Source organism: Rhinopithecus roxellana, chromosome 4 (genome assembly GCF_007565055.1).
Source record: "Rhinopithecus roxellana isolate Shanxi Qingling chromosome 4, ASM756505v1, whole genome shotgun sequence".
Classification (NCBI taxonomy): Eukaryota; Metazoa; Chordata; class Mammalia; order Primates; family Cercopithecidae; genus Rhinopithecus; species Rhinopithecus roxellana.
Genome location: NC_044552.1, coordinates 135867875 through 135882950, shown reverse-complemented (window position 1 = coordinate 135882950; position 15076 = coordinate 135867875). Strand labels below are relative to the sequence as shown.

At 37.5% G+C, this 15076-nt stretch overlaps 1 protein-coding gene across 4 annotated transcripts in view; it reads right to left on the bottom strand.

Moving 5' to 3' along the window:
- Window positions 1-15076, bottom strand: part of BCKDHB (branched chain keto acid dehydrogenase E1 subunit beta) — a 289273-nt gene that overhangs the window by 29291 nt on the left and 244906 nt on the right. For 2 of the 4 annotated variants that reach the window (XM_010388534.2, XM_010388537.2), the window contains 2 exons: window positions 11545-11693; window positions 9091-9386 (listed from right to left, as the gene is read on the bottom strand). In XM_010388534.2, the coding sequence (XP_010386836.1) occupies window positions 11553-11693 (141 nt within the window). In that variant the 3' untranslated portion in view covers window positions 9091-9386; window positions 11545-11552. Of the gene's footprint in view, window positions 1-9090; window positions 9387-11544; window positions 11694-15076 lie in introns of those variants that run through there. The other 2 variants (XM_010388535.2, XM_010388536.2) reach the window with 2 other exon arrangements.

The window sequence follows — 15076 nt, the reverse complement described above, 5'->3', positions numbered from 1 at the left end:
CATTGCTGAAGCTTAAGTAGGTAAACAAAGCCCCTGGGAAGCTCGAACTGGGTGGAGCTCACAGCAGCTCAAGGAAGCCTGCCTGTCTCTGTAGTTTCCACCTCTGGGGACAGCGCACAGCTGAAGACCAACAGGGGAAATAGCGGGAGCCGGTGCAGACGCGAACGACTCTGACAGCTTTGGGGAGAGCCGTGGATCTCCCAACGCGGAGGTTAAGATCTGAGAAAGGACAGACTGCCTGCTCAGGTGGGTCGCTGACCCCTGAGTAGCCTAACTGGGAGACATCCCCCACTAGGGGCAGTCTGACACCCCACACCTCACAGGGTGGAGTACACCTCTGAGAGGAAGCTTCCAAAGGAAGAATCAGACAGGTACACTCGCTGTTCAGCACTATTCTATCTTCTGCAACCTCTGCTGCTCACACCCAGGCAAACAGGGTCTGGAGTGGACCTCAAGCAATCTCCAACAGACCAACAGACAGTCCTTCTGACTGTCAGAAGGAAAACTATCAAACAGGAAGGACACCTATACCAAAACCCCATCAGTACGTCACCATCATCAAAGACCAGAGACAGATAAAACCACAAAGATGGGGAAGAAGCAGGGCAGAAAAGCTGGAAATTCAAAAAATAAGAGCGCATCTCCCCCTGCAAAGGAGCGCAGCCCATCGCCAGCAACGGATCAAAGCTGGTCAGAGAACGACTTTGAAGAGATGAGAGAAGAAGGCTTCAGTCCATCAAACTTCTCAGAGCTAAAGGAGGAATTACGTACCCAGCGCAAAGAAACTAAAAATATTGAAAAAAGAGTGGAAGAATTGACAGCTAGACTAATTAATGCAGAGAAGATCATAAACGAAATGACAGAGATGAAAACCATGACACGAGAAATACGTGACAAATGCACAAGCTTCAGTAACCGACTCGATCAACTGGAAGAAAGAGTATCAGTGATTGAGGATCAAATAAATGAAATGAAGTGAGAAGAGAAACCAAAAGAAAAAAGAAGAAAAAGAAATGAAGAAAGCCTGCAAGAAGTATGGGATTATGTAAAAAGACGAAATCTACGTCTGATTGGGGTGCCTGAAAGTGAGGGGGAAAATGGAACCAAGTTGGAAAACACTCTTCAGGATATCATCCAGGAGAACTTCCCCAACCTAGTAGGGCAGGACAACATTCAAATTCAGGAAATACAGAGAACGCCACAAAGATACTCCTCCAGAAGAGCAACTCCAAGACACATAATTGCCAGATTCACCAAAGTTGAAATGAAGGAAAAAATCTTAAGGGCAGCCAGAGAGAAAGGTCGGGTTACCCACAAAGGGAAGCCCATCAGACTAACAGCAGATCTCTCGGCAGAAACTCTACAAGCCAGAAGAGAGTGGGGGCCAATATTCAACGTTCTTAAAGAAAAGAATTTTCAACCCAGAATTTCATATCCAGCCAAACTAAGTTTCATAAGTGAAGGAGAAATAAAATCTTTTACCGATAAGCAAATGCTTAGAGATTTTGTCACCACCAGGCCTGCCTTACAAGAGACCCTGAAGGAAGCCCTAAACATGGAAAGGAACAACTGGTACCAGCCATTGCAAAAACATGCCAAAATGTAAAGACCATCGAGGCTAGGAAGAAACTGCATCAACTAACGAGCAAAATAACCAGTTAATATCATAATGACAGGATCAAGTTCACACATAACAATATTAACCTTAAATGTAAATGGACTAAATGCTCCAATTAAAAGACACAGACTGGCAAACTGGATAAAGAGTCAAGACCCATCAGTCTGCTGTATTCAGGAGACCCATCTTACATGCAGAGACATACATAGGCTCAAAATAAAGGGATGGAGGAAGATCTACCAAGCAAATGGAGAACAAAAAAAAGCAGGGGTTGCAATCCTAGTCTCTGATAAAACAGACTTTAAACCATCAAAGATCAAAAGAGACAAAGAAGGCCATTACATAATGGTAAAGGGATCAATTCAACAGGAGGAGCTAACTCTCCTAAATATATATGCACCCAATACAGGAGCACCCAGATTCATAAAGCAAGTCCTTAGAGACTTACAAAGAGACTTAGACTCCCACACAATAATAATGGGAGACCTCAACACTCCACTGTCAACATTAGACAGATCAACGAGACAGAAAGTTAACAAGGATATCCAGGAATTGAACTCAGCTCTGCACCAAGCGGACCTAATAGACATCTACAGAACTCTCCACCCCAAATCAACAGAATATACATTCTTCTCAGCACCACATCGCACTTATTCCAAAATTGACCACATAATTGGAAGTAAAGCACTCCTCAGCAAATGTAAAAGAACAGAAATTATAACAAACTGTCTCTCAGACCACAGTGCAATCAAACTAGAACTCAGGACTAAGAAACTCAATCAAAACCGCTCAACAACATGGAAACTGAACAACCTGCTCCTGAATGACTACTGGGTACATAACGAAATGAAAGCAGAAATAAAGATGTTCTTTGAAACCAATGAGAACAAAGATACAACATATCAGAATCTCTGGGACGCATTTAAAGCAGTGTGTAGAGGGAAATTTATAGCACTAAATGCCCACAAGAGAAAGCAGGAAAGATCTAAAATTGACACTCTAACATCACAATTAAAAGAACTAGAGAGGCAAGAGCAAACACATTCAAAAGCTAGCAGAAGGCAAGAAATAACTAAGATCAGAGCAGAACTGAAGGAGATAGAGACACAAAAAACCCTCCAAAAAATCAATGAATCCAGGAGTTGGTTTTTTGGAAAGATCAACAAAATTGACAGACCGCTAGCAAGACTAATAAAGAAGAAAAGAGAGAGGAATCAAATAGACACAATAAAAAATGATAAAGGGGATATCACCACTGACCCCACAGAAATACAAACTACCATCAGAGAATACTATAAACGACTCTACGCAAATCAACTAGAAAATCTAGAAGAAATGGATAATTTCCTGGACACTTACACTCTTCCAAGACTAAACCAGGAAGAAGTGGAATCCCTGAATAGACCAATAGCAGGCTCTGAAAGTGAGGTAACAATTAATAGCCTACCCACCAAAAAGAGTCCAGGACCAGATGGATTCACAGCTGAATTCTACCAGAGGTACAAGGAGGAGCTGGTACCATTCCTTCTGAAACTATTCCAATCAATTGAAAAAGAGGGAATCCTCCCTAACTCATTTTATGAGGCCAACATCACCCTGATACCAAAGCCTGGCCGAGACACAACAAAAAAAGAGAATTTTAGACCAATATCCCTCATGAACATCGATGCAAAAATTCTCAATAAAATACTGGCAAACCGGATTCAGCAGCACATCAAAAAGCTTATCTACCATGATCAAGTGGGCTTCATCCCTGGGATGCAAGGCTGGTTCAACATTCGCAAATCAATAAATGTAATCCAGCATATAAACAGAACCAAAGACAAGAACCACATGATTATCTCAATAGATGCAGAAAAGGCTTTTGACAAAATTCAACAGCCCTTCATGCTAAAAACGCTCAATAAATTCGGTATTGATGGAACGTACCTCAAAATAATAAGAGCTATTTATGACAAACCCACAGCTCATATCATTCTGAATGGGCAAAAACTGGAAAAATTCCCTTTGAAAAGTGGCACAATACAGGGATGCCCTCTCTCACCACTCCTATTCAACATAGTCTTGGAAGTTCTGGCTAGGGCAATCAGGCAAGAGAAAGAAATCAAGGGTATCCAGTTAGGAAAAGAAGAAGTCAAATTGTCCCTGTTTGCAGATGACATGATTGTATATTTAGAAAACCCCATCGTCTCAGCCCAAAATCTCCTGAAGCTGATAAGCAACTTCAGCAAAGTCTCAGGATACAAAATTAATGTGCAAAAATCACAAGCATTCTTATACACCAGTAACAGACAAGCAGAGAGCCAAATCAGGAATGAACTTCCATTCACAATTGCTTCAAAGAGAATAAAATACCTAGGAATCCAGCTTACAAGGGATGTAAAGGACCTCAAGGATCTAGAACTAGATGTACCATATGACCCAGCCATCCCATTACTGGGTATATACCCAAAGGGTTATAAATCATGCTGCTATAAAGACACATGCACACGTATGTTTATTGTGGCACTATTCACAATAGCAAAGACTTGGAATCAACCCAAATGTCCATCTGTGACAGACTGGATTAAGAAAATGTGGCACATATACACCATGGAATACTATGCAGCCATAAAAAAGGATGAGTTTGCGTCCTTTGTAGGGACATGGATGAAGCTGGAAACCATCATTCTTAGCAAACTATCACAAGAACAGAAAACCAAACACCGCATGTTCTCACTCATAGGTGGGAACTGAACAATGAGATCACTTGGACTCGGGAAGGGGAACATCACACACTGGGGCCTATCATGGGGAGGGGGGAGGAGGGAGGGATTGCATTGGGGAGTTATACATGATATAAATGATGAATTGAGGGGTGCTGACGAGTTGATGGGTGCAGCACACCAACATGGCATAAGTATACATATGTAACAAACCTGCACGTTATGCACATGTACCCTAGAACTTAAAGTATAATAAAAAAATAAAAAATTAAAAAAAAATAAATGAAATTTAACCTGAAAAAAAAAAAAAACCCATGATAAATAAGTAGATAAATGTTCCAAATGATCAAGAAAACATTTTTGAAATAATTATTCTAATTCTTTATAGCCACTGAATCTTATGAGGGTTCATGGTAAAGAAAATACTTACAATAGCCAAATAGGGCTCAGCAAGAAACAAAAGGACTTTTAGCAAATCAAGACCCTGATAATTATTTTATACAAATGGTGGAATAAAATATTCTAATAATGAAGACTTTTGTTTATCAACACCATGGGCCAACAGGTTTTGCAAAATTATTTCTTCTCCCTCAAAGAAAGTAGCTTGGCAGTATTAACCAATGCAAACACAACCATATATGGTCTTTATTTGCAGATACCATGATTACATAAAAACATAGCTTAACCTTCATAGGATACAGACATATACAGTAAAATGGAAAAAAAATCCACGATTTTTATTTAAAAAATAACTTCAATTTTAGTTTTTTCTCATTTGGAACTTACTACTTTTATTTTTAATTTTACTACTTTTATTTTTAATTTTTAATTATTGCACTTTTTCCTTCTTTGTTCTCTCATTCTTACATCTTCAGTTTTCTACTCTAAAATATTTAATGTCTATGAATTTACCACTGAGTAGAATCTCAGCTGAAGCACATCAGCGATCTCATATTCTAAATATTTTGTCATTGCTTTTACATTTCCTTCTTGGCTCCACAGTTTCTAAGTGGCGTACTTTTTTATTTCCTTGTACTTGGAATATTTACTATCGATCTAGGATGTGGTCAGAAAACATGGTGCTTTTAAAATACTCTCTTTTCCTTGGGAAATTTACTGTTATTTTTCTTTATTCATGATAAGCAGTTTTAACTACTTATGTATACTTTAAAAGGTGATTTAGTTTCTGTTTGTGGAAACAAAAAAGTTTAAAACATATTCCTACTGATTCAATTCTACTACGTATGTAACCAAAATATCCTTTTACTCTAGTCTTCATCTATCAAATTGAAAGTAAAGTGATAAAGTCATGTTCTACAACTGTTCTCTCCATATCTTTTGTAACTGTAAAGTTTTCACTTGTATTTTAATACTGCACATTTGTAACATAAAGTATTTAACTGTCATACTTTCCTTCACTGCGATATATTGCTTTTGTCAATTTCTAATGCATATTTTCTTCTATTTTGTCTGACATGAATTATACCATATTTGTTTTCTTCATTTTCATTTTTGCCTAACATACTTGTCCATTTTCAAATTTTAACATTTCTAGGTCAATTTATTTCAAGACTTCCTGGTGAACAGCTTTTAATTGGATTTTGTTTCTTAACCCAATCTAAGTTCTTTCTTATTAATTAGGGAATTCACCTGATTACATTTTTGTCTTAATTGTGTTTGACTTTATCCTGTTTTTCTTTCTTTGCTGTCCCCCCACTACCTGTTCCTCATTTGTGTTGCAGGGGCTATTTCTTAGTTAACTTTGCACCTAAGAATCTAGCCCAGTGCCTGGCCCATAACAGGCACTCACTAAATGTTTGTGGAATGAATTAATACATTTAGTATAGATCATTTGTGCAATGATGTGGAAGACACATATGCTGCTTTTAGTTCTATTAGTGATTAATTTTTTGAAGCATTTAAAAGCCATTATTAAACTTTCAAGGTTAACAGCAGAATAATGCAGTTACACTCTTCTTTCCTAAAGATTAAGAGTTTAGAAGTTTTGAACTCCTTTTGGCAAATCTACTACTCCAATCTTTGTCAACTTAAGTCATATTTATGACCATCACTATTTTCTTATTTTTGCAATATGGAGCCATTACTTCACATAAAAGTGTATTTGAGACAATTATTTACATATACACCTTTTTACTTGTTTCTATTTTCAGTTCCAGTCCTTCCAGTTATAATGTCCTCATTCTTGTTACTGTTTTATTTCCAATTTTTCTGGTAAATATTTCTAATTAGTATATTCCAAAAGGTGCCAGGGTTCCTAAATCTTTGTCCATATATGAACATTTTCTATTGCTTTCCAAACCTGATGGCCCAGGTTTGAAGTACATCAGGATCTCTAAATCTCATGTTGCCCTGGAGGTTCCAAAGTGACTTTTTTGAGGTCATGTTCCTCATCTATCAGCCAAAGATTTCTGCTAAAAGTAACATAGTCTGTGTGCCTAGCTGGTTTACAGCTATCAGTTGTAGCCTCAGGTACACTTGGAACAGATGAAAAACTGAGACACAGTCTTTTAGACTGCAGTGTCATTGATTAGGCTGAGTCTAATACTTTTTGTTTCTGCATGGGTATCCTCACTTTCTATTCTGAGGTACCTGGCTGGGTCTGGGTCAGGGCCATCTCTGTGGTTAACACTGCACAGTGTTGGGATTGGCAGCCTCTCCGGAATCACATGTGGTGGGGAGAGGGAGTTCTCTAAACAAACAGCAGTTCTGTTTCTAGAAGGTGGAGGCCAGAATGCTAGGCAGCCAGAAACCACATGTATCCAGTCTAGGCAAGCTGATGAGAAAGGCATTTCATGAAACCAAATGTGGACCTTCTGAGTGGGTCTTCTAAACATTTTGACCAAGAGTTTTTAGATTATGAGATTTAAACCTAAGGTATTGAATTGAGGTACTTTTCTGAATCTTATTCCTCATTTTTTAAAAATGTCCACAGGTCTTTTAGTTAGCTTGGCTAACATATCAGTTGCATAGAATGCAGTTATTATATTTTTTCCTGAAAGAATTAGATAATTTAAACCATGGAAATCAAATTAGTTTATATATCCATATTGTCACAAGAAGCAGACATTATTATGTGAGGCTGGGAGCAGTGGAGGATTTTGGACCTGGCATTCATTTAAAATCTCTCAAGGGCCTTCTTGCCACTATTTTCTTATTTTCATAATATGGACTCTTTCTTTCATGTAAAAATGTATTTTTGGCAATAAATTAAATGTGTATGTATGTCTTATGCCACAGATTGAGTTTAGTGTTAACTGTAAAGGTTTATTGGAAGAGAAGGGAGTATTTACTGGTAGGGACTGCAGGGCTAACTAGAGGTGAAAAGAGGCTCTCAAATGCAGGCATTTAGTACACAGATCATCCTCACAGTTATTCTCACACTTGCTTTCTCAAAAATAGAGCTAAAGAAAGTAAAATTAAAATAGCTAAGAGAAAATCCTTAAAATACCAAATGAATAGAAAATATAGCATTAGAAAGATACAACAGCCATAAAAAATTAGTTCCACTAAAATCAGTATGTTTAACTACAACCCACTGTAGGCCAAGGTGGCAGACCACCGTACATGTCCTGTTCTGCTGGACTGACTGTGTCACTGCAGAGTTCCCTGTAGGATGCTTTGAGCCATTAGTGGAGAACAAAGACCAAAGCCAAAGTCCATACTGAGTTTTGGCATCTTAAACTCAGAATGTTCTGTATGGTAAGCCAACTGGACTCCCTAAATCTTTTCCAAACTTGTTGCTGACAAACTACATCTTTTCCCTTCCTATGCTGTACAAGTTTTTCTATTTTTAATCCAAGGACAGGGTTTTATTTTCACAAATGATTTGGTTCATTATTTCAGACCATAGCTATTCAGACTCTGTGATCAAGTGCCTTTACTTTGCCTCCAAGTTTTTGGTAATCTACAAAAGTTACCTTCTGTATCCTCCTTCAAATTGCTGGTAAAAATAGATAGGACACAACTTGTTAAATTACAGTTTTAAAGGGACAAATACAATTGTAGTTCATAGAAAAGTGTTTGTTTTTTCTTTTTTCCAGTGTTTCTAGAGAAAGGAAAACATGACAACCCTCATTCTTTGCTTTATGGGGGTAGACACCTTTTTCCTGGAACCCATGAGAGGAAACCTTCTGGAACTATGGGAGGGGAGGTGTGTCGGGGTGAGGGGTTCTGCTGGAGCATTCGTTATTTAGACAGACTAAGGCTTGTCTAAAATGTGGTGAAGAGCAGAAGAGGCAGAGTAAGAAACAAGAGGACTGGACAATGTCCCCAACAAGGAGGTTTCCTCGTGTCAGAGTCATCTGTTGCTGCTAATGTTGTTTTTCCTTTTTATCCAAGTAATAACATAAAGAACATGGGCAAAAATTGCTTTGCAACATCATGGCAAAACACTACAGCTACAGCTAAAACTTGGCAGTTTTGTAATGGACAGGCTTATGCTGTCCATCTCACAGAAAAGAGGCAGTAGGAAAAATTCTGCCCCACCACCCACCACACACTGGGGAGGTCATTACGACACCTTGTTCAGGCAAGAGGGAAGAATGAGGGAAAACATTCTAGAAGTTCTGTCAACATATAACCATCCAGGTCATAAAGAACTGAACCAAATACAATAAAGTTGAAAAGTCACCATTTCTATAGTGAATACTGTACTTTAATTCAGATTTAATTAACAAGCTCATAAGCTATTACTCTCAAACAAAAACTTTTTGCTAAAGGAAAAAAAAAGAACACATACAACCCAAAGACAATTTGATTTTACTTTATTGAATACTATCACACACACAATATTTACAGATGTAATTAAACAGAATTTATAAGATTACCAAGTGGAATATTTTCAAAGTTCATCTGAAACTCTTAATGAAAATCATCAATACATATGTGTTACAATACAATAATAGAATGTAGAACTTTTCAGCCAATATCATGATGGTTCATTTAATAAAAACTCTCTTTTCAAAAAGAGGTAAGTCTGAGGAAATATAAAAAAAAATTCAGAAAAAAATATTTCCATATCTAGTTATAATCTTCCAGCTTTTCTGTAAAAAAAATTATAGACATTCTCAATTGCATACATGACTATTTTCTTTAATACCATATTTAACTTTTAGCATATTGGAGTTGTTTTCCTCTTATCGTATTTTCAGCATAGGTTTAAACGTTTTTCTTATGTTTCAAAAGGAATACAGAATCTAAATTTAAAACCACATCTGAATATTACTTTAAAAATAGCAATGAGGCATGTGGCCACCATTATTACCTTGGCTTTTTATTATGGCTGGTCCACGGAAGGGAACCACATGGACAACAAAAGTGAGGGAGTCCTCTAACCAGTTCTAAGTGTGATTTATTGTAGATGCCAGTTGCTTTCACAGACATCAAGACATCAGAAATACAGCATCTACACCTGTATGTCTGACAGAATACTAGGCATCTGTGGGCTAATGGTCCTAACTTCCATCTATAACAATAGTCTTAGACTAGAACCACAGAAAATGTAGGGATTATGGTAGCACAGTGACATATGAGGGAGAGTTAACTTCTCTATCCGCACAAATGTAAAGGCATTTCACTCTGATTTTCTGTGAGCTAGATTTACTACCCATACACAAAAGTCAATAATTCTAGCATTTCTGATCTTTAAAAAGTAGAGAATGTGCTATTATACAGAGTTTATTTTCCTTTGGGAAAAAACACAGTTCTTCAAAAGATATTACTATCATTTTTGGAAAAACTAGATATTAAAATGTAAACGATCTAATAGTATCTACTCATTTGAAACATTTCAAAATCAGTGTGTCAGTGATAGTAACTTCTATATGAAAACTCTGAAAAACTAACTTAATAATCTGTAATGTATTCATTTTGTTAGAATACCACCACTGAAGGGGCTGATAAGCATGACTTAGAAAATCTAATTAATAAATACCATTTATTATCCACTATGTAAAAAATATTCACTTGCTAAAAAAGGTTCTGGAAATGGTAGTGGTGCTGGGTTTTGGGGTTTGTTTGTTTGTTTTGAAGTAAAATTTTCCCTTATATGCAATAAACAGATCTTTTGCTCAAGAAATCCATTTTTCAGATAATATACAGGCAAATTTCAGAATGTCATGAATTATCATGTAAATAACTAGAATGTAAATTAATGGTGCTTGAGGGGCCATTTTTAAATACAGAAAGTATGCCTATTCATGAACAGTATAAGTAGTTGAAAAAATATATACAAAAATGAAGGTTGAAGTTGAAACAATGGTATAAAGTACACTTGCAATCTAAACCATGGTAGAGAGCATCTTCGTCTAGTGATTGACTATTCAATGTTAACATATGCATGCATCTATTTTTTAGAAATCACATATACAGGCCAGGCACGGTGGCTCAAGCCTGTAATTCCAGCACTTCGGGAGGCCACGGCAGGCAGATCACAAGATCAAGAGATCAAGACCATCCTGGCCAACATGGTGAAACCCTATCTCTACTAAAAATATAAAAAATTAGCTGGGCATGGTGATGCACACCTCTAGTCCCAGCTACTCAGGAGACTGAGGCAGGACAATCGCTTGAACCCGGGAGGTGGAGGTTGCAGTGAGCCAAGATTGCGCCACTGCACTCCAGCCTGGTGACAGAGCGAGTCCGTCTCAAAAAAAAAGAAAAAAGAAAAAAGAAAAAAAGAAAAAAAAGAAATCACATATACATATGCTAGATATGCTTCTATTAAATGTAAATATAGCCAGGTGCAGTGGCTCACGCCTGTAATCCCAGCACTTTGGGAGGCTGAAGTGGGTGGATCACTTGAGGTCAGGAGTTTGAAATGAGCCGAGCCAACATAGTGAAACCCCACCTCCAATAAAAACACAAAACTTAGCTGGGCATGGTGGCAGGTGCCTGTAATCCCAGCTACTCAGGAGGCTGAAGCAGAAGAATCACTTGAACTCGGGGGTAGGGGGGAGGTTGCAGTGAGCTGAGATAGCACTACTGCAGTCTAGCCTGGGCGACAGAGTGAGACTCCATCTCAGAACAATAACAACAAAAAAGTAAATATACTACTATAAATTTGAATTTTTTTCTAAAGCACATATTTTCTTCTGAAAGTTGCCTTATACCAAAATACAAAACACTGATGATTGCTGTGTCTTGGTTAATAGTACGTTAATGTCAGGGGCACATAATAGCTTTCCCAAAATGCATACTTACCTATATGGTCAGTAGTTGATCATTTTTCGAAGGGCATCATAACACTTCCATTTGTCTGGGATGTAGAATGGTTCAAAAATGTGAGGAAATGGTGTGTCATAACCACATACTCTTGATATAGGAGCCTCTAGGTTCAAGAAACATTCCTCCTGCAGACAGAATCAGGATGGTTACTTCAAGAATTTTTTTTATTCACAGAAATGAAATAGTGCAACTTAAAATATTTCACTCACTCAAAATACAATTGTATCTAAGGACATTAAAAATATTTAAGTACACTGTAATATGAAAAAAGCAGGTAACAGCATGTTAGCATGATCCCAGTTTTACTATGTGTTTTCATGTATGCACATGCATTATACCCGTATATATATCTATTGTCTAAGCCAAACTGGGATAATATCAAACATGCTGTTCTATGAATATAAATGGAAAGAATTATAAAAATTCAACAAATGTTCACAGTAGTTAATTCTGCAACATGAAACTGGAAATAATATATACTTTCTCATTTCCTGTTTTTCTGACATTTTATACAATGAACATGTATTACTTTCATAATAAATGTTAGTAATTCCTCCATGTCCCAGCCAGACTGAACTTCTATCAGTTACTTGACTGTGTTCTCATCTCTCTCATAGTCTGGCTTCTGTAGATGCTGCTGGGTCTCTGGCCACTCACACCCCAAGTCCACAGCTCTTTGCCTGACTGATGTGTGTACAAATCTCAGGTTATTACCTCAGGAATCACTCCTGCTGGGAAGCCTTCCTTGACAGCACCTCCCCAATCCTACAGGGCAGATGAGGGAGGGGCTTCTGCTCTGAGCTCCCAAAGCACTGAACTCGGCATAATCCATTGCAGTTGCCCAATTATCTGTCTTCCACGAGAGACTATGAGCCCCATGAGGCTAGAGATCTGGTTTAAACATGTAAAACCTTAACCCCAGTAGAACACTGTAGAAAATTATTTTCAGGAGAAAAAAATGTTACTCAAGTAAAATATTCAAATTTGAATTTATTTTGAAATAGGGTCTCACTCTCTCGCCCAGGCTGAAGTGCAGTGGTGCAAACACGGGTCACTGCAACCTCGACCTTCCAGACTTAAGCAATCCTCCCACCTCAGACTACCAAGTAGCTGTGACCACTTGTGCACACCAACACGCCTAGCCTGCCCTCCCTCCCTCCCTCCCTTCCTTCCTTCCCTCCCTTCCTTCCTTCCTTTCTCTCACTCTCTCTCTCTTTCTTGTCCTTTCTTTCTCTCTTTCTTTCGCTCTCTTTCTCTCCCCTCCCTCCCTCCCTCCCTCTCTCTCTCTCTTCCTTTCTTTCTAGAAACGGGGTCTTCAACTCCTGGGGCTCAAGTGATGCCCAGCCTCATCATCCCAAAGTGCTGGGATTACAGGTGTGAGCCCCCAAGTCCGGACTGAAAATAAAATGTTTAAAGAGTTAAAAAATTTAAGAGATATGTGATTAAACTATTCTGAGGAAAATAATATTACTTTTAACATTCACAGCTATTACCTAAAATGAAACCTTGGTATTTACTCACATGTTTATACATTGTCTTCCTTTATAAAGGATTTAAGGAGGCCCCCCCCCCTTTTTTTTTTTTTTACATATTATACTATGTTTACATTTTAATTTGAGCAAAATTTTTACATGAAGGAATCATGATACTTCATGCTTTATCCCTACCCTCTGTGTAATTTCTTCCAGTGACAAGTGTATTGGGGCAGAAAGAAAACGCAAACAGCACAAATTAGCTCCAAAAAGAACCTACTGGACATTTACAGACCTCCTTTTGGCCCCAATAACTATCACAATTTACAATATCAAACACCAAATAAGTGTTGGTATTCCCTAGCAACTGGAAATCTCCACGAACAACTTTAGGACTTTTAATACACACGTTTTAAAGAGCCACCTAAGAGATTCCACTACTAATAAGCTGAAAAGAGATGACAGACTGGGTGGATTGTTTCTTGTTTGCAATAAGTAATTTTAAAGGGTTTTAAATTGTCAATTTGGGATTAAGTCGGTTTTATTACTTTAGCTGACACAGGGCTGTTTTTCTATCTTCCCTGAATACTGAACTCTTCATAAACAAGCTATCCATGGAAAATTAAAGGCAAAATATTTTACTAAATGCCTTTGATTTTATACCTGTTATAAAATGGCTATTCTCTTGAACTAGTAACTTGGAAAGTTGGCCTACCACAAGAAGATCTGTTGGTATTTGTTAAAATCACTCCTTTCAGCATAATGACTAACATCATCAAACTGGATTTTTATTTTTTCAAATAGCAATGCTCCTAACTCCTCAAGAATGCAAGCCTCACTCTTTCCAGGAATACATCTATATGTTTGCACGAGCATAGGAAAACATCTGCTGTGAAGACACACTTGAACTGTAAACAGTGGTTACCCTTTGAGGCTGGGAATGACAAGGAGGTGAGAGACAACTCCACGTTGTGCTTTATAATATATTGTTTTGGTTTTTCGAAAACAGTATTAATTTTGTAATAAACGATGCTGAAATAAAGGAAAACAATAAAGTGAATAATGGTTTTCTCATATGAATAAAAGTTCCTGTTTTATGTTACATAAATTTGTGATTTTACACATACAGCTTCCTTAATCTGGAAACGATGACTGTAAATTATGTAGTATTAAGTTGTTCTTAAACACTATTATAAGTATATAAAATGTAAAAATCATGGAAGGTAATTCAAGGATATATAAGAGAAGACTATGAATAGGGTGTTCAGTTTTTTAAAGAATATACGCTGACTGACTGAAACAGCTTGAAATTCTCTTTACTAACAAAAGTACATTAAAGAGCCTTAAGTTATATTTTCCATGAACTTCAGTTTACACTTATTTTTAAGCAGTTGGAAGTAAGACCCTTAGGTCAATTAAGCAGCTGTACAGTTACTTCTCACTGAATTGGTTCACATATAAATAATTTATGTGTAGTATGTTTCTTTGCACTACCACCAAAACAGAACACCCTTGTTCCACCTCAGTGTTTTCAGGAAGAAGCTGTATACATGTACATACGTACGTACATACACACACACACAGACACACACAGAAAAACAAATACCGAATCTCATTGGCAAGTTTGTAGATTAATGGAGACAAAGTTTCTCTCCATTATAAATACATGAAGCCATAACCATAGCAACCACGTGCCCTGAATTTTCATGACAACTCAGATTAATCATATTCTTCTGTTCCATATCTTAAAAACCATATTTGATGACTTTTCATTGAGAAAAAGTAAGCCACATAAATTGGGAATTAAGTAATGGCATAGCCTACAGGGCTGCTGGGAGACTTACATGTATTATGCAGAATATGGGCTAGAAATGGGGAGTGTTCGTTTATGGTCTTTCTCCCTACAGAGCTGTGCATGTAAGCTGGCTCAGGCCATGTGGAACAATGACAGATGTGGCTGTGAGGCTCCAAAGCAGATTATAGTGTAACATGTAACCAGAAGCAACAGACAGGCACCTAGAGAAACTTTTCTCTAG